This window comes from Photinus pyralis, unplaced genomic scaffold (genome assembly GCF_008802855.1).
Source record: "Photinus pyralis isolate 1611_PpyrPB1 unplaced genomic scaffold, Ppyr1.3 Ppyr1.4_LG1, whole genome shotgun sequence".
Taxonomy (NCBI): Eukaryota; Metazoa; Arthropoda; class Insecta; order Coleoptera; family Lampyridae; genus Photinus; species Photinus pyralis.
Genome location: NW_022170249.1, coordinates 57786405 through 57807120, shown reverse-complemented (window position 1 = coordinate 57807120; position 20716 = coordinate 57786405). Strand labels below are relative to the sequence as shown.

At 36.4% G+C, this 20716-nt stretch overlaps 1 protein-coding gene across 4 annotated transcripts in view; it reads right to left on the bottom strand.

The window, feature by feature from the left end:
• Positions 1-20716, bottom strand: part of LOC116160343 (homeobox protein homothorax) — a 304208-nt gene that overhangs the window by 98032 nt on the left and 185460 nt on the right. For all 4 annotated transcript variants that reach the window (XM_031473530.1, XM_031473531.1, XM_031473532.1 and 1 more), the window contains exon 9: positions 15856-15963. In XM_031473530.1, the coding sequence (XP_031329390.1) occupies positions 15856-15963 (108 nt within the window). The remainder of the gene's footprint in view (positions 1-15855; positions 15964-20716) is intronic.

Genomic DNA, 20716 nt, shown 5'->3' with positions numbered 1-20716 from the left:
CGGTTTTTTGAATTCTAACATAAATTGGCGACAGTCGCGAAAGCTGACAATTATTCTCTAACAAGAAAAACGTTATTAATTTGGGAGGATATTAAAAATGTACATAGGTAATTAGAACGGTGTTTAATGCCTCTCCGTTGATAAAGCATTTGTTGAAACAAGGAAACTTAATTCCTAAAAATGCCTACACGCGCCTGTAAAAGAGGAAGTGTAAAATGTGACGAGTTCTGAATTTAATTCACATTACAAATGGCAGATCTCCAAAATTAAAACACAGATAAATGTCGTTCATAAATTTTTCAACTACAATTTAATTTTTAATACAAGTAAAATCGCTTTTCTCGTTACCCTGCGTAGTATTGAAGACATTGGACTGCGAATTTAATTACTAGACCGAGATGAGTTTATGGTCAGTAAAACGTTGAAGGTATATAGTATACGAGATGACGTCCCATGAATAAACGTTCGTTGTAATTAGTGGTTGTGAATTTGGAACATAACGACATTAAACTGTGTATTGAAAGTCAAAATACCAACTTTTTAAATGTGCTACTCTTATGTTTATACTTCTTGGCGCCGTCGGCGTCGTTTCGACACCTGCTTTTCCTCGTCAGTGAGTTGTCAAAGTGCGTCACCACCTTTATCACATATCGCATCATTTTCCTACGTTAGTAGTACAAATGCGACTTTAAAGAGATGATGTAACTGCAAATTACAGAGCGACTTAAACGAGCAAAAAATCAATTTTGAAATATTAAAATGACGTAGGTATTTTATTTTATAGTCAATGTAGTAGGCCCCACCCCATGTTGATTGTTTTTATCATTTAGGTCAAAAGACACCATTAAGATCTTGTCTGAATGTTAATCAAAATTTAGGTAAACTTTGAGGTTGAGAAAAATGTTAATTAAGAAAATTCTTCATACACGTATGCATAGTGGCTCGTTACGACAATTTTAAAACTTTGTATATAATCGTCAAGTTTATCTGATAATTTGCATGGAAATTACTTCTTAGTAAATTAAAAGAAAAGAAGACGAGATCAACGAGCAGGTTATAAGTGGTGTGAGGTATTTCGAAGCATTCATAGCCGCCAGTCATAAATTTGAGTAAATCAGTAAAACTTCGTGGCACTCGTATGAGAGACTTCTTTAATGATGCATTTTATGCTTTCGCACGACGGACATTATTTTAATTCGTTAACTTGGCAGGCGTCCAGCTGAGGCACATGTTTACTGCTTAGATATGTTTACGCCGAGGGAATTGCTATCACATGTGAAAACAAAGTCTCCATAAAATAACCTACTCGTCCAATTTCAGACTCGCACATCCCGGAGAAATAATTATTTCTAAAAAAAGCTGTCGAATTTATGTTTACTTACCGAAATTCCTTTAAATTATTTTTAAAACCGTCACGTAATTGTAGAAAAATGTTGGTAATTACCTACACGTTCTGAGGGTTGCTCGGATGGGAAATTTGTTTCGGCTCTAGAAACGAGCTTTAGTCATTATCTGTTCTATAATGAAATCGATACAATGTGATGAAGCTTCAGATTCTTGAAGAAAGCCCTCAAGAAAGGATATGCAGTGATGGGGGGGATGAAGTGTGCCTATGAGCGAAGAATTTTTTTTACAACTTGCTGAGCCATCGAAGTACACTAACAGAACCAGGGCTTTATGTTTCACGTTTCCACACTTGAGTGGCTATGGTAAAACCGTAAAACAGGTTGTCGCCTATTAATACAGTTGTACAGTATTATCAAATAAAAAATAGTAACGGATCAAAAACGGAGCCCTGAGGTGTACTACTTATATGTATTTCAGATTTACAATTCCTTTCCATATAATTATAGGTTACAAAACATCCACGGTAAGGGGTGAATTTCGACGTAATTTTTAATATCCAGAACGATATGATATTTGTTTGTTGTTTAGCAAGCCTGAATTAGCTAACTGAATAGATAGCAGTTGTTTTGTTCAAACCAAACTTTTACTTATTTCAATCAGCACTAAATGTTGGGTTCTTTTAAACTTTTACGGAACAGTTAATTTAGGATTTAGTTTCCAACATAGACTCAACTAGCGAATATACATTGTGCCTAAGAAAAGTTGTGTAATTGAAGAGTTATTATCAACCAGAAAATTCCGATTACTTCCGAAGATATACCAGAAAAATTAACATTTTGCTATTTCGTTTTTATTGTTTTCTGATATTATTTGAACAGAACACTTTCTCATTGTCACTTTTTGAGCTAGGTATACAAGACAGCGTTGAGAGGTTTTCAATGCAACGTTCCGTTTCGCAGAAACCATCATCAACATTATTTTTTATATGGTCCGTAAAAAAAGTACTTACTGTATTCAGGAGCATTTTTTTTATTACAAATACAACGACGAACGGTAGGTACACAAAAAAAATAAAGTTGGAAATTGTTGGATTCAACAAGATGGTGCACCCGCGCACAACGTCCAAATCGTGCGCGCGTGCACCATCCTGTTGATTTGACGTTGACGGTGACGATGTATTTGAAAATCTCAATGCTGCGCTGTCTTGTAGAGCTCAAAAAATGGCAATGAAAAAGTGTTGCTTTTAATGTTTTTGTATCTGTTCAAATAATATTTAAAAAAAATAAAAACGGAATCGGCAAATTTTTGTTTTTCTGCCATACCTACTTTCGGAAGTCATCTAAATTTTCTGGTTTTCTTAAAACTATGATAGTCTCTTGAATTGCTCAACTTTTCCTGAATTTGACCATCTTCGTATCTTCTATGGTTTCGAAGATCCCCATGATAGATATCCTTATCAAGTTATTTTGAACACAGTGTATAAAGCAGGAGTTGTATAGGTTGAAAATCAAGTTTCCGATAATCCTAACAAGCGCACTCTTAAAGTATATTGTAGTTTTTGAATAATATATGTAGCTATAAAATTTCTAATATTACATAAAGTGTTCCGTAAGCCTATTTTGAAACTGCAGTTCTTGCTATAGTTGCCATACTCTCAAAAGAAATTTATTGAAACTAAACGGTAGGATTACACTCCAAAAACAGTACTACAATGTAAAATGGCGCATATTTCGTGAATCCACAAAAAAGAACCGTAACAGCAAACGTGCAATTTCTGGTACTCGTACTCGGTTGTACGAAAAAGTACCGAGGGATTTAATTGAACACGGATATAGCAATTATGAAGAAGAAGACCATCAAGGTGGTTTTATAAGGGGTAGATTGTGTACTGACAACATACCTATTTTGTTCGAAGCAGATAATATAGAAATGCAACAAATCATCTCTCCTTTATAGACCTTCAAGGAGCATACAACAACGTACAAGTGGGAACTCGATGTTAATATTAGAAAGACGAAGTGCCTACTTGAGCATAGGATTAGAGTCAGAAATCTTCAAGGTTGACGACAACAAAGAAAAAGGAGCGTGCGAAGAATACCAATGTTTGGGCATAGTATTTAATAAAGATGGAACGGACGATCAAGAAATGAATACCAATGAGTTAGTAGAGTCATGTCTTGTTGGAATTGTATGGAGTAAAGACCCTAGCACAATTCTGAACAGAAGCGGAACCTGGCGAATAAAAAAGCACAATAGAAAGAAAACAGAGGTATCTGATAAGAATCTCACCAAACAACAGAATCACAATTTATGCAACAAACGACACAAAAATGACGGAAACCTACATTTCCTAATCATATCAAAAAAACAACTCAGGCCTCCAAAAACAAATACCTCACTAAAATAAATTTAAAAAACAACATAAAAACCTTTCAATCTCCACCGATACCTCCTTCAAAAACAACAATATTTAGAATATAAACCTTAATCCATAATATCCACCAATAAAATTATACTCAATAACCAACAAAATAGTAGTCTATTCATGATGAATTGCCCATCATAACTAACCTCAAATTGACGAAGAACTGATAAATCGGCCGTCACAAAAAACACGGCGTCAGTTACCGAAAGACAGGGCCGATTACTTCAATTTCCAGTAAGGTTATTGATAGATACAATGTATTAGGTTGGCAACTAATTTCTGTCGTTTTTTTTTAAATTCTCGCATTCCGCATGTCATTAAATATTTTTGGCAAAACATTTGAATTTATTTGAAAAATGAGGTATTGTTCTACCGGAAACTATGTTTTGTTTTTTGTTCGATTTAATTTCCGTTAGGTAATTGTCAGATCATTAAAATGAACGGAGAATACATTCTAGATTATTTAATTGTTAATTTTAAAAAAAAATATTTTTTTTGAAAAAATAACAAAAACGGCAGGAACTTAGTTGCCAACCTAATATATTAAGTAATACATGTTTACATTGAGAGTATATTTTTTAATGTCCACTTTAACCTCACTCTGGGGTTAAAGTGGACAAAAAACATAATTTATTAAAATATTCGTTGGTAATGGTAGCTAGGTATATTTAGTAGGGTGTACTTCATTTTGCTAATTTTAACAAGTCCACTTGGTGTAATCAAGGCTTAATACCAAAATGTCCAGACTAGCCCCGGTCTTCTCTAAGGTTTTTTTTTATTGATTATTGAATGCGTGATATTTGTTACGCGGATATTGAGAGATTTAAGTATAACGTCGTAAAGTCAATCAGTCAGAAGTCCGTGAGAAGTTTTTTTAAGCGTTTTGTTCGTTAACGGAAAAAGTAGTAGTTCGAGTGTGAATAGGTAAACCAAGCAGTTGTTGCATAGTAAAGCCGTTCGAAAAGGTTTGTCCTTCATTAAAAGTACAAATGTTCTACCGTCCGAAAAGTCACCAAATTTTATCATCCAATTTAACCAGCCATTTGTTTTTTTTTTGTCATCAGGACCAGTTTAATAAAACAAAGAAGTGCCCTGAATCCGCGTGTGTTTGTGTCTGTTCTAAGTGCGTCCGAATGTCGCAAAATTTTTACGACCAGATTTATTGGATTATTGAAAAACTGTAAGTAATAAGATTTCTGTTAACGCCTGCGTGTGTGGCATGTGTAAAAACAAACCTTAAATGCCTTTCTTACTTCCAGCATTGTTATTTTAATTTCTTTTATGCTTTGCGAAATAAAGTTTTGTCTTGGTCATTTAATCAACTGTGCGTTTAATGGAACCCAAAGTGCGACCCAGATAGAGTTTTCATTTCAGTTTCTTTTCGTTCCCAAGAATTATGTTAGGTGTTAATTAAAGTTTGCTCAGTTGATTGTTTGAAATTGTCGGGAGTTGAGTGAGGCTAGTATGTCTTTCAAATTAACGGAATTTCAAGTTAACATTAGGATGAATATGTGAATGTCGGACGTGTATAGGAAAAAATTATAAAATTCTAAATTTAAAGATCGATTTGTATAAGCTAGTCACTAGTGGAACAGATGTTTTGTAGATGAAGGTTCGGGGGAGTGTAATGCTCTTAGGAGTAAAAAATGCCGAAACTAAAACTACATTTAGAGAATTCGAAAAATTCAAGACTGAATAAGAGAGAACAGTTTTTTTTTTTAAAACCTCACGAATCCACATTCATCATAATACTTGAATGATCGGGGGGTGCATGTACTTTTCACTTAAGTGTTTATTGTAGGTATAGTACGAGATTAATGAGCAACGTTGATTCGTAAGATTAAATACATCGAATTTATTGGCCACATTTACGTGTCAAGTCTGCCGCAGTTTCGACTGTAAAACATAGAATCCCGTTTTTCGCCGTTCCCATGAGAATTTTGGGAAGTGTTTTACTAAATCACAAACCTTCGCTGGTAGACGTCCTACCATTCCCCAAAAGTTTCAATGAAATCATGCAGCATGCAGATAAACATTAATTTTTATTTATATAATCTACAAACCATATAGAAGTAGCAGGTTCCGAGGGCCTGTGTGACATCCGACATCAACCATCATCTTTAGTCTAGCGAAATGTAGAAATGCTAAATAATATATAAAATTAAAAAAATTGTGCATCGGCCAGGAATCGAATATCTATGACATTTGGCATCGATGTTGCCCATAAACGCCTGTACTGTAAAATCATGATGAGACGGACGGGAAAGATGTTTCTCCCATTGCAATTAAGTGTATAAAAAAACGCAAATAAATATATATCCATTCATTAAATGAACTGCATTTAAAACTCCCGTAGTGGCCGTAGTACCTTTGACAGAATCGCTTGCCAAGTTGCTATCTGAAGGGAGAATTTTCATAAACTCGTTTATCTACTTGTAATCTGTGTACTGAGAAAATGTGGGTTCTAAAAGTAAAGAACAGAGAGAAACAGATAAGAGAGAGGTTTACACATCTGTGTCAAGAGCCGGTTAGTGTTGGCTCGGCCATGTTTGCAAACATTTGCATGCACCTATACCATAAACGCAGTGTTTTTTTGGTACGACCCATCAATGTCAAGCACGCCTAAACAAAACGGTTGCATCATAAACTTAACAAACAATAGATAAAAAATTCACAGATTTCGCAATCCATGCAACCATTGAAGGCATTTGAAATGATAGCCGTATAACGCCAATATATAAAAACAGAAATAATTCTTATTCAATAGGATCACTTCCGTCATACTATCAAAGGAGATTTGCAAGAATTTTAGATTGGAATTGACAATTGAACACTATCAAGTAACTACCATTTCGATAGTATCCGCGACTTTTCCTTAACCTACCGATCACGGTCGAGTACGGCACAATCGTTACTTAATGCGACACCATTGTCTTTTCGTCTTGAACGAAACTCATAACTTTGTACCTATATCCAATGTTAAAATAACTTAGGTATCACACAATCATCTGGGATTTTATGCCGTTTCAGGGAAATACTTATTCCTATCAAGTATTTTGAAAAGAACAATACAGAATTATTTCTTACTACTCAAATCAAATCAAACAATGACATATTTGGTCAAGACGATATGTTGTAGAGTAGGTGAGTTTTCTCTCTTTTCTGAAAACGTAAAGCTTTCTCAGCATTAACCTAAAGAAAACAAAAAAATCACGAATACTGGAAAAAGTATAATCGCGTTCTGATGCCAAATAAATAGCGCATCGCTTTCGTAGTATCTATCTATCACACTTAGGTATCTATACTTTTTCGTTTTACTGTCCCTGAGAAAATAAAGAGTGCAAAAAACAAACTATGCCATAATACATATCCATCGTTCATATTCTCAAACGGTGCAATGTTTTAGAATTCAATTTGATCTGCCCTGTAATTCCTATATTATATATTATATGTAGGTAATAATAGTATAGGTAATGTAGGAATATCAAAATTTTCCAAATTTATGTGTCGATAAACGTGGGTCTCTTATTAGCGCTATGAAAAAAACGTTCATAAATCTCAAACGCCAACGATTAGCGGTGCGATTTCGTTTGAAAAGTGAGGAGAATACCATTTGCCACATTTTATATTAAATTGTCGAAAAAAATAATTTTGCGAATTTTAGTTGCTTCCAAACAACACAATACCCTTTGGCAATTTCAAGTTTTCATGGTTTTCCACGTCGTTAGACGCTTTGAATAACTTTACCATTAAGGGAATAAATTCAGTGAAATATGAATGGCCCCATTGACGTCGTTTCCATAAACCAAATATGTAAGTGCATATTCAGCGTATCAGTTGCCCATAAAAGTTTCCGAGTTTTACTACAGTGGTATTCTTCGTATGAAAAACCTTTACTATAAACGATAGATCATTCGTACATAATAATAGTAATGGAAAAGTAGTTTTTAATCGCTTTGTTTTCCGATGATTTTCGCTTTCGAGATTCTTGTTATACGCGGCGTGCGTTCTTAAAAATAAATATTCCTCAAAGAGCTAATTATTGCTATATTTCCGCATTATTACTTTATTCTCATATTTCAGTGGACATTAATGCAGCATTATTTTCCTTCGTAATAAGAGCTATGTTGGTAATTGGAATATTTTGAACGTGCAGTACTTGTGGTAGGTTACGAACAGGCTCTTCATTTTGCGAGCTGTCAAATACAGACAAGCCGCATCGACAGGGGGTACACGAGGATTCATCTCTTGGCTTACTGCATTAACCGGCAGTTTTTATTATCAAAATTCATTTTAGATATCTCACTAAAACAGGCTTTTAAGCTCTTTTAAATAAATGAACACACATTCTAAACGAACAGCCAACTATGATTAGCCGTTTAGTTACATAATTGATGTAATTAAACAAACTAAAAAAAGATTATTGCCTTGTATTAATTAAGTGTAATAAAATGTAAACATAAATTTAAATATAAACCCGAAAAGCAGAATGACGATCTTTATACAAAATTACGTTAATGCAAACCTCGGGCAGTTTAAAATGCAAATCCGTAACGTCCAAATTTTACCAGGAATAATTGCGTTTTTATATTTTAGCCGCGTTTAGAAACTTAGCGAGTAAAGGCTTAAGCTTTTTTAAATAACAAATTGCTTAATTGAATAACTAAACCTGTTCGTTTCTAACTCGATCAACCTCAATTCATCCGGGCTAATTATTTTAATGCCAATTCAGGGGCAACCCTTATGTATATTCAATCATTTCATTTCACTGCTAACCGAGCTGAAAAGACGCAATCGCCTAATACCGAATGCTGTACGGGGCAATTATTTCGACGTAAACGCTCGCCTAAAAATACAATGTGCTCGTTGCCATTGTGTAATGAGAAGTTGGTGGTTTTCAGAAACAAACCCGCTTCGTTGTTGAATGATGGAGACTCGTTTCCAAGGTAACAATTACCTCTCGGCCACGATCCGATGTGGTTCCATGGGAACCAATTACAGTGCGGCAAGTGATGGATGGTCCAATCAGGGGGTTCCACCAGGTGACCCACAGAGGTCAGTTTCAAATTACATCGCCAACATCTCTAGGAATTTATAAAATTTTAATCCTGCATACATCGGTAGAATCAGATAATGGCGCGTCCATACATTCGAGACAGGTATTAAAAGCGTTGCACATGTCGCTACGTACCTATATCAAACAGAACAGTGCGTTTATGGTGAATTAAAAGAGGGAGGCGCACAATTTTTCATATACTGCAGTTCTGCACTAATTCGCGATTCCTTTTATTTAAAATCGTCCAGAGACAAAAAATATTGGTATAACACCAACAGGTTACATAAAATAGGGACGATATTCGGGTTATAAATCATCGAACAACCACAAAGAGTTATTTTATAATTAGATAATTATATAACCCCGTTCTTTAAAATATCTTTTATTAGAATACACCTGAAGCTATTTCCATGATCCTTTTATATTTTTATACAAAGCGAATATCTATAATTTCTAGTCACCGCTAAATACACTGCGCCTTTTGATGTACCTACCATCAAATAAAGGACAAAGCGCTATAGATAGATTAATTAATTTATGTAATTAATTACTTATTTGATGACAAAATGCAAACCATGACCTATGAAAATAAATGTGAGAATTTCAGGCACCGTGGCAAAGGATGTGTCATAATTCGCTTATTATAATTGTGTTTACCTACACTAAAAAGAAAATTATAAGGTGCAACACTAGTGTTATTTCGGTGTGAGAATTGGCGTAAAAAATTACAAGCCGGCAGCGTTTCTTCCGGTATCAATTAGAAAACTGAAAAATATAAATAGATTACAATAAAAAAAACTTGCAATAACTATACTAATGCTGTAATGGAATTTGGAAGCAGTATTATAGTTATATGTAATGAAATTATCAATTCACATCCGTTTTTAACATTAGGTACACAGTGTCCCATACTTTTTACGAGGTCTCCGTGCTGAGATCTTTCGGAAGGATGGATTTTTGTGACTTATACGCGCATAACTTCAGAGCGATTGCGCCAAATTATATAATTCTTTTTTTGTTGTGTTTGTTATTATCAGGACAAAGTCTGTATAAAAGATAATTTAAAAAAAAAATTACCTACAGAAAGACGTAAAAAACAATTTTTCTTATTTCTGCCATATTAAATCACAATATAATTAATAGATGGCGCCAAAAAACAATTTTTCTCTTTTCCGTCATTTTAAATCGCAATGTAACTAATAGATGGCGTCAAAGCAAGATCTATACTACGGCTCTAGAAAAATCCATACTTCAGGCGAGAGAAACTATATTGATAGTCAAGGACTTATACCCGCGAAGGTAGTGGGCGAGGTGAAGCGGTAGAACTCCCGAAACCGATAGGTGGTACGAAATTCACCGAAACTGCTATAGAAAACAAAAATACTATACACCTATCCTTATACTCTCAATAATTTTTATAAATACATTAAATTCAAAGTTTACTTACAATTACCTATGTTATATTTATTGATTTAAAGTTTAAACAATAACGCTCTTCGAAATTAATTAACAGTAAAATCACAGCAAGGAGAAATGAAGAATAAACTACCTATACGGTGCCCCATAGATGCGACTACAACAATCATATTGACGAAGCTGTTGTATTTTTCCAGCTGCAGTACCTAACTTTTAGCGTTTTTTTAGGAAAATGTGTCATTATGTACAGTCGTGGTCAGAAGTAATGTCCTCCCTTAGAAACTGCAACTGTAGAAAAAGTACCAATGTGTCAGTTTCTCCGTGATTTAGTTCAATTTCATTTCAATCTTAGGCATTTTCCTCATGTTGAAAAGAAGCTCAAATCTCACAGGAGATCCGGTATATTAATTATGTGCTACACTTGAGATAATCGAGGGACATTACTTCTGACCAAAACCGTACCTACTAGTTTTTTCCCACTGTCGCCCACTATCTACCTACATGGAGTCGACACTGACGGAAAGAGTATTGTTATCCCAATTTTGCCACTTTTTGGGCAATTTTGTTGGAATGCAGAAAAATTACGGTTGTACCTTTTTTAAGTTAAATTGGATTCATTATTTTCTTATTCGAGTAAATATTTACTTCATTGTTACCGAGGCAAAGTTCTAAAGAGAATAAATTAAGCCCAGTAAACAAAACAAAAAACCGTATGCATTTCATTGGTGACACACTTAGGTATACAGTGATTTTATAGAGAAGTGGCGACAATAGGAGCCCAACCGCCATGTTGCATGGAACATTCAAATTAGAAGTAGGCAAAACACAATACACGTATGACATGTGGTGTATACAGGGTGATTCCTATAGTACCTGCCACCGTTTGGGAGCGTGTAGGTGGTGCGTAGGGGAGTATTTTGATATAGGACACTTGGGGTCGGAAATCCAAAATAAGGGTGCCAGAGCCAAATTTACCTTCTGGAATTTCGCGCCTGTAGGTAGGCAACCCAACCGGCCGGCGGTGCACACGGAGCGATCTCAGGCGGCGATGTGTGGCTGACACTTGATCAGAATTTTGTTTAAACCCACGAAATTCCGTCTGCAACGACGCGTATCAAGTGAATAAACACTATGGCAATAGTATAATAATAGTTGGCTAGATGTAGGAAGTGCATTGAGAACAACGGTGGCCACGTTGAACAATTGTAAACGTTATTGCTTTTGACTGTCGTTTTCCCTCCTTCCCTCCCATGTCGCTTCCTCGCGCTAACTCGCTCTGCATCGCTCCGCGCGAAACGTCGGTCGGTTGGGTTGCCTACATAGAAGATAAATTTGGTTCTGGCGCCCTTATTTTAGATTTCCGACCCCAAGTGTCCTATATCAAAATACTCCCCTAGGCACCCCCTATACGCTCCCAAACGGTGGCAGGTACTATAGGAATCACCCTGTATATTACAATACAATATTATATGAACTCGATGCACCATGGCCACCGATCTTAACAACGAATCAAAAATTGGACGCTCTATTGACGTCACTGTTTCGTATAAAGTCGCTGTATTAAATATACAGTGACTGTATAAAGACATTGTGGTCTAAATTCTCCATGTCGACCATGTTTTTTTCCAATTTATTTTACTTATTTTATGATTGGTTTAATTTTTTAAAGTGATCGACCCTTACGCTCCTTAAACTGTTACCAGCACTATACCAATTGACAATATCAACTTTTTCTTCAGTTGAATACATTCAAGTTACATAATTAATGACAGCCAAGTTTTCATTTGTTGTACGAAGTTATTTTGGTTGCATAAAATTAGGCGTCCTTCAGAAGAGAATTTATCGTCCAAAAGTAGACATAGGAAAAAACAATACACACAAATACACTGTATACATATACAACGAGCTAACGAATAGGTACAACGAACATCGGGTGCTTATAAACAAAAGATATACACGCTAACCGACTAAAGAAAGTTACAAAGTTCAAACCACAATACGAATATCACGCACGGCTTTAAAATCTCTCGTGGCGGCGTTAAGGGGAATGGAATATGAGTCCGCCGTTCCGCGGGTTAAGTGTTGACGGTGGCTCCGCGGCTAGATATTTCGCACGTTGGCGAAAGATTCACTCACGTACTTAATCGAAGGGCATGAGAAAACTCAGCGCACCATGTCTCTATGTGCTTATTCCTGGTGTTTAACTCTAAGCGAAACGTCAGTATTTAATTAAACCCTTCGCTTGGAAATTCCGGTCTAATCCCAGTTGGGGGATGGCTGCGTTATTCGGTGGAGGGTTGTCCAATAACTAGATAATTCTGTAGGCGGTCCGTGCAGCTGCGACGCCAATTTCAGTTCCACATTGAAGAGACAGTCAGCGAGAAGTGTATAGACGGTCCGTGCAGCTGGGGTGCCAGTCATATCCATTTGGATTAAAAGCCGTGATCAGAACACATCTAAAACTCCTGGTGCACAAACATTATGAACGTTTAATCGCGTCTTAGTATTGCCGCTTCTCGTAGTTATTTCCCTTTTCGTAGGTTTCGCCTCGTTTTAGAATATAAACTGCGTTGTAGTCATTTAGCATATTAACCTTATTGCAGTTCGCTTTATTTTTATTGTATACCTGGTGTGTATACTTTATCGAGCCAGAAGAGAATCACTGACTGGCAGCCGACCCATATTACATATAATTACATAACAAGAACCACACCCCCTATTTAATTAAGTTGCATGAAGAATAACCAGAGAGTAGAAGAATTATTTGTAACCGTATCCATTACAATATGTTTGTCATGAATGTACCTACAAAAAACATATTTAGAAAATCTATTACCTACCTAAAGAAAAATAAAGAGGAGCGAAAATTAAGTTTTAAGGAAAACAATAGAAGATGATGGGCAAAAATAAAAATGAAAAGAAAGTAGAAGAAACAGACACGCGCGGATGTCCACCAAGAGAATAAACAGGAGTAGGCATTTTCTGCACTAGATGGCCAAAAGGAGACAATTGGGTACAGTAGTAAGTTCATTTCAGATAGTCACCGTGAAGATGGTGCCGGTAATGACAAAAAGAAAGTTTATGTAAGTATGTGATTATTGATTGGAAAAAGCGATGCAAGCTTATGAGAGGAGTTGATAGGTAGTGTCTCTCTATCTATCTGTGAACACGATAGGTAACTGTACCACTTTGCTCAGTTGACCTATATGAATATATTGTCTGCCTGTCAATCTGTCTCTCTGTGAACATGATAACTGGCAAACGTTTGGACCGATTCGGCATAGCTGATCTACACCTATACCTATGCCGCATGTAACAAGCCTATTGAAAATGGAAACGACCCCGAAGGGTCACACTATACTCTGCCGCTTTTGTAAATCCGCATTATGTACTATACCTATAAAATACACAAAATGAAGCATCCTATTATAACATTCTATAGCTGGGCAAAAATTAGACTTGAGTATATATTAACGTTAATAGAATTTTTTTCTCAGTGTATAGGCGTTCTAAAGAAATAAGAAAATGTATTGGTAGTATCCTACAATTTTTGCTGAAGATGCAAATCTGCCTACCGGTAGGCAACCTACAAGTATACCTACAGGGTGATTCCTATAGTACCTGCCACCGTTTGGGAGCGTATAGGGGGTGCCTAGGGGAGTATTTTGATATAGGACACTTGGGGTCGGAAATCTAAAATAAGGGCGCCAGAACCAAATTATCTTCTGGAATTTCACGCCTGTATGTAGGCAACCCAACCGACCGACGTTTCGCGCGGAGCGATGCAGAGCGAGTTAGCGCGAGGAAGCGACATGGGAGGAAAGGAGGGAAAACGACAGTCAAAAGCAATAACGTTTACAAGTGTTCAACGTGGCCACCGTTGTTCTCAATGCACTTCCTAAATCTAGCCAACTATTATTATACTATTGCCATAGTGTTTATTCACTTGATACGCGTCGTTGCAGACGGGATTTCGTGGGTTTAAACAAAATTCTGATCAAGTGTCAGCCACACACCGCCGCCTGAGATCGCTCCGTGTGCACCGCCGGCCGGTTGGGTTGCCTACCTACAGGCGCGAAATTCCAGAAGGTAAATTTGGCTCTGGCACCCTTATTTCAGATTTCCGACCCCAAGTGTCCTATATCAAAATACTCCCCTACGCACCACCTACACGCTCCCAAACGGTGGCAGGTACTATAGGAATCACCCTGTATATGGTTTATTTATGGCATTTCAATAGAACACTTTATACTATTGATATCAAACGTTCAAACTGAAAGCTATTTGGAGGCTTGCCTAATTGCATGTTATTGCTTTAGAAGTTTTCTTGGCAAAAATTTGAATTTCTTTTAGTTACCTACATACAGTGATCGTGTACTAATAATTGATCAATCGAAATCAATCTATGGATTCATTACAGACGATCGAACGTGATGGTAATCATCTAGGCGACTAACATTAATTAGTATTTTCGATAGGAAAACACAACGCTTTAATCTACTAAAAGAGCATAAATTCCATCGGTGTGGTCTTATTGTGTAACACTACTTAATTATATAATTCGTGGTCGTATCCTCATGAAAATTAGGTAGATAGGTAAGTTTACACTTTCTTTGATCTATTGATCTGAAGCAAATGTAATTAACAACTAAATTATACCTATAGGTAGAAATAGATCAAAGAAGCGAGTTTGGTTTCATTTCATTTGTAATCGATAGGACATCGCGATTTCACGTCGCAATTCTTTATGTTATGTAAATAGTGAAAGATTGCCTATACCTAATAGGAGCTTCTATAATCAACTTGAAGGGCATTATTTTTTTAATATCTATAAAGTAGGAAATACATTCTATTATCAATTCTAAAACTAATTCCATAAATTACCTACGAGGGTCGGTGTTAATCCCCGAAAGTGGGTATTTTCTCTAATTTATACCCACTCGTAAACGTGCTAAATAATCTTAAGCTACTTTATCTTAAGCCTAACACTACGCCGGAGTTTTATTAATATTTTTTTAGATTATGACAGGTATAATGCAAGTCTCCTCTATTGGAAGCCAAGTTGAATTTCTACATGCATTCCCTACGATATTATAAACCCGTAGGTACCTACATAAAATATTGCAAGAAAATAGAAATACGCAGGTTTCCAATGCCGCTTTCTGGCAACATTCGCCATTCTTTAGTTAACACCAGATTGCATTTGCGTAGCGCTTGCGCTGGTGGTATCCATGGCCACGAGGCGGGAATGTGGCCGTTGCTATAGCAACATATAAAGGTCTCTCTCGCACTCACAGTTGGCGCCCCACTCCGTGAAAAACGTGGAATGCGGCAGACTTGATGGACGCGGTAAGGGGATCGCAACGGGAATGATGAAATGGCAAAAGCAATTTTTCGGATCATGGATTGTTATTTTGCACGGTGACCGCCGAAACGGCAAACCCCACACACACATTCAGCATGTACAGACAGAATCTCTTGCTGCAGGTACCCACCTACCGTGCACGCGGGAAACCTGGGAGGAATAATTTAAAATCGTTTGTTCGACGTTAATTGGCGGAACATGTGTTTTCGTATGAAATTAACCTATTACTGCTTGTGCTGTACTCACCCGGACTTCCGAGGAAGACGGACGAGTAGAGGACGCCTCTTCTTGCGGCATCATTCGCCGCTCGAGCGTCTGGAGGAGTCGACCATTCCCGCCTCGGACACCACTTGCCTGAAACAAGAAACAACTTTATTAAAATTAAATTATAGTTAAAATTTGAAAATATAACTAATTTGAGGGCTTCATCTTTGTTTCTAATTTAATTTCGCCTAATGAATATTTAAAACTCCATAATTTGTTCTTTTCAACTTGAAAATTCTTCAACTAATAATTAGACGTGTTTTAGTAGAAACTTATTTAATTAACCGATTTGGGTTTCCTAGAGATTCAAATTGAAGGAATTTAATAAAGCTCATTTTTTTGAGAGAAAAATTAGTACTGGCGGAAGAAACTGTGCCACTATGAAATCGAAATCGATACATCAACGAACTTAGACAAGTTGGGAAGATTCGTGGTCTATCGCTTAAAGTTATACAACGGGCAATGTACGAAATTGGAAATTCAAATCGATTCGTAAACAGTTATGAGTGCAGCAAATTAATTTAGGCATCACCAATCTTTAGGTATAAGTACGATTAGTTGTCATTCGTGAATCGCGCGATGACTATACTTAGGATGATCTGAGTCCATTGGATTTTTAGATTCGCATAGATTTTATACACTTGAACGCTCAATCGATACTATATTACTTACTAATATGAAGCACATCAGTCGTCATAATTTGCGAGATCGCTTAGGATTCTTCCTATAGCCTTTAAATTTGATTTTCCAATTGCAAAATTTGGGCCACGCCATCATCTTTAGGTATACTTGGTACTTAACTTGTGTGGCAATTTACAAAACAATTGCAACATTAGGTATATTAACTAATTTTATTATCTGCCAGTTTGTGTCGTCGCGCGTTGGTTGTATAGATTATCAACATGAATAAAATACAATAACGGGCTGTTATAAAATCCTTATAAAACAGGGAAAACCTACAGAAATTATTGCTGAAGAAATGTTATGACTGTATACGGTGATGATTGCCCTTCTACGAGCCGATTCTACAACGCAGGTATATATCGAGAATAACCTATTCCTAGAATAAACATCGACGGTTGCGTTGGTTACCATTGGGTCAACCAATGGAGTACCTACTTGTTGCTATGGCAGTTATTCGAAGAATATCTTATTCTGCGAATAGGTGTAATTGTAGAACGGGCCCTAAGTCAACTATTTGTAGTGGCATTGTAAGGGCTCCGCCCTCTCAAGAAGTTTAAAGTCACCCCTTGCAGGAAGAAAAATGATGGCAACAATTTTTTGGAAGTTTTGCTGATTGATTATTTGAATAAGGGTAGTACGGTAACGGGAGAGTATTATGCAAACGTGATGCATCGTCCCAGAGATGCTATCAAAGTGAAGAAGGCGCGTAAAACTGACGCAAGGTATATCCGTGGTTGCTCCACGACAATATGTACACCCGTGCAAAAGTCCAGACTTTCAAAAGCTGCTGTAGCTGATTGGTTTCGAAGAAATTGAACATCTACCTTATAATCCAGATCTAGCACCCAGTGATAATTTTTGGTTCCCGGATGTCAAAAAACCTAAAGGGGACAAAATTTAGGGACCATGATAGCAGCTGTTGAGGGCCATTTTAAGGAAAAAAAACAAAATAATATCTACCTACCTGATGCATTTGAAAAATATTTATAAATAAAATGTTGTTGTTGCTCTATAGTCTTTTGTTTTTATGCCTAGTCCGGGATTATAAAAACGACCTTCTTAGGTATTAGGTATGAAACGGAAAGATCAATTATTGCGTGTGAAATTTGAATAAAAGGCGCTCATGTTAGTCCATGTTTCAAATTACCTGTTGCTGTGAAGTGCCGTAGGTCTAAAACCTTATCATTTTTCAGAATTTTTTAAAAAAATACTCCAAACTTTAATTATATATTTTCGAGGGGGGCATCTTTTATGATTAACAAAAATTAATGTTTTTGTATTCTCTAGACATTAAAAGATTAGTAAGGCAATTTGATCGCTAATTATGCCCCTCTTAAACCCAAAATTGACGCGGCTAAGCTTTTTTTTTAAGAATTCACTGTCGATGTGCCTCCGCTCATGGTCGCGATAGTGCGGGAGGAACAAATATATTTTTTTTATATTTTGGAAAAATCCTTGAACAGTCGATTAGTATTTTCATTCGCGCGTTTTTTACATTGAAAAAACTGAATTTTTCGACCGCAACACAGAAGTGAAGTAAAGGTAGTGGAGACCTAGAGCATAGTGTAGGTACCTATAGAAAAGATTTGGTTTTTATACTAGTTTTGTCATCTAACGACTAAACAGAAAGGTTGATTGTTCCCTTGAGCCTAACCAATTACTCTATTACGATTTCGGGCTTTTAAAATATCTTTTACGATTTTACAGTGAGAAGATACCTCGTTTTCGCGGTACAAAAGTAACTAAAGTAAGATTTTCCTTAGTTTACGCCAGGTATTGCGGGCAACCCACGGCCCGCGGGCCAAATCCGGAATACGGACCGGCAAGTTTCATTAAAAATTCGAATTAATTAATTAATACACGTGCAGCATCTAGTGGACGCAATCCGTAGCTTCCAAGACATTTGAAAGCTTCTTTGAAAATACATTTCTTGTTTCAGAGATATCGCCAGGTATTTTTCAGAATTTTCGTCGCGATATATACCGGGTGGCGGTGGAGTAATAAAACAACACGTGTTTTGGGATTAAGCAACATTTTTAAGCCATATATTGCAACAAATCGTAAGAGCATGAATGAAAATTTGAATACAAGCTGAATATGGGGATTTATTATCCACCCCTGGTAAATGTTTTATGGAAAATCATGTCAATTTTCATGAGTACCTACTTGTTTTTTTTAATGATTTTTATGAAAACAAAAAATAGTTCAAGACCAAAAAGAAATAGATGAATATTGATTTCATTAAACATACTTTTTATTTGGATTTACAACTGTGGCCCGTGGCACATATTAAAAATGTTATTTTGGCCCCTTGGAAAAAACGTTGCCCATGCCTGGTTTACGCGCACGTCATCAACTCTGTTTTTTGGGAATATTGTAATGCTAACGTATCAACCAAATAAAAAAAATCATTGTAAACCACAATAAACGTTGAAAGTTGAAGTGTTTACGTTAGACTGATCAATGAACCTACCTATTTCACAAAATATGGGTTCACAAAAACCTTTAGTGTTTGTTTTCAGGTTATAGTCAATCGAAATTGTAGTAGTTTACGTTTACATTGCGACACGTCAAACATGACGACTGTTTACTACCGGTTTCATTATTTTATCACGTTGTGCTACATTAGGCGGTCAAAAACCAGCTAGTTTCATAAAGAACAATATAGAAGCATAACGTCCGTATGTCTCACTGCGATATTCTGCACCAAAAGATGTATAACCCAAAAATGCCATCGGGTTGACTAAGAAAAAGTACGCGAATTATTTCTAATCTTATTTGTTATTTTTAACGAGAAAGAGGTGTCCACCTTGTTAGTAAAAGACATCGGCAACCTGTTACAAATAACTACCGAAACATTTTTTTAGTAATTGGTCAATAAAAGTCGTTGATGCAATGGGTATCTTACCCAAAATGCGGCACTGTCTGTATGGCTGCCTACAAACGTCTTCTTCTCCATTGATTGCATGATGCTATGTAAACATACTTAGTGATGACGTCATAATACACCGATGACGTGCGCGCAAACCTCTTGCACCTTGAAACATGATCATATCTGGTACCTTTTTATCTATTTCACTATTTTATGCAGCAATGTCACGTGGCAAGATGTGTAAAAAAGAGGGTTCCACTAGATTCGATTGCCTTGAGAAACGCTTTAATGGCAGTAAATGATCCAGATTTTAACGAGAGCATTTATTTGAGCAATTTTTTACGTCGAATTACGCGGAAGTAAAATTTCTAAGTGATAAAAGAGTCAAGGTTCTGGAAACATTTCCCTAAACAAATGTTCATGGTAGTTTCCAGTTTTCATTTTGTTGATTGGAATAAAAGTGAGGTTTCATGACCTCCCTACATTTATCAATGGGTTAATCGTTCCAAATCATTCGTTGTAGCCTCATTGTCTGGCTATAGTTTTGAATTACATGCTTGAAATTGGTCGTCTTCGGTTACTTCTACAATTCAGCCAAATCAAATTTATCCAACGAACGCCGATGGTTATTTTACGAAGCCATTAATTATCTGGGATGGAGCATTATAGTACCGATTGAAGCGCTCTCTATGAATCGATTTAGACAATATTATTGTCAAGGATTTATCACCAAAAGAAACGTAGGAACATTTAGCATAAGTGAAGGTAGTATTGAAAAAGTGTCTGTGGTTAAATTGGGTCGATTTGACGACGACGATTGCGCACCTTCAGATTGGAGAGACAGGTCGAGGTACGCAAGGCGAGCTTAACGTATTTTTATCTGGCGTTTAGTTATTAACATTTAGTGGGAAAAGTGCTAAATATTGTTCCATAAGTACTTTTCCATACATATCAACAACAGATTATCGTGTAGAAACGATTTTCAATACCTACCAATCGAGTATGTAGAAGATCTAAATTACGTTAACCTACTTATATTCCATTTGATCTACGAAGAGGGCCGCTTTCGTTAGTATCTCCACTACTCATGAAGCAATTGCCGTTCATAGCGAAGATAGCTATGAAAAAAAATGTAAGATTGGAAGGGGGTTTGCGTTCCGTAATTCTCTAAAAATCCGGTTCGTATTATCTGCGTTTTCGGCATACCAACTGTATTCGCCTGATTATAGAGAAAGGTACCTGTTTACATTCTATACGTACATGATAAACTAAATTGCGTTTGCTTTT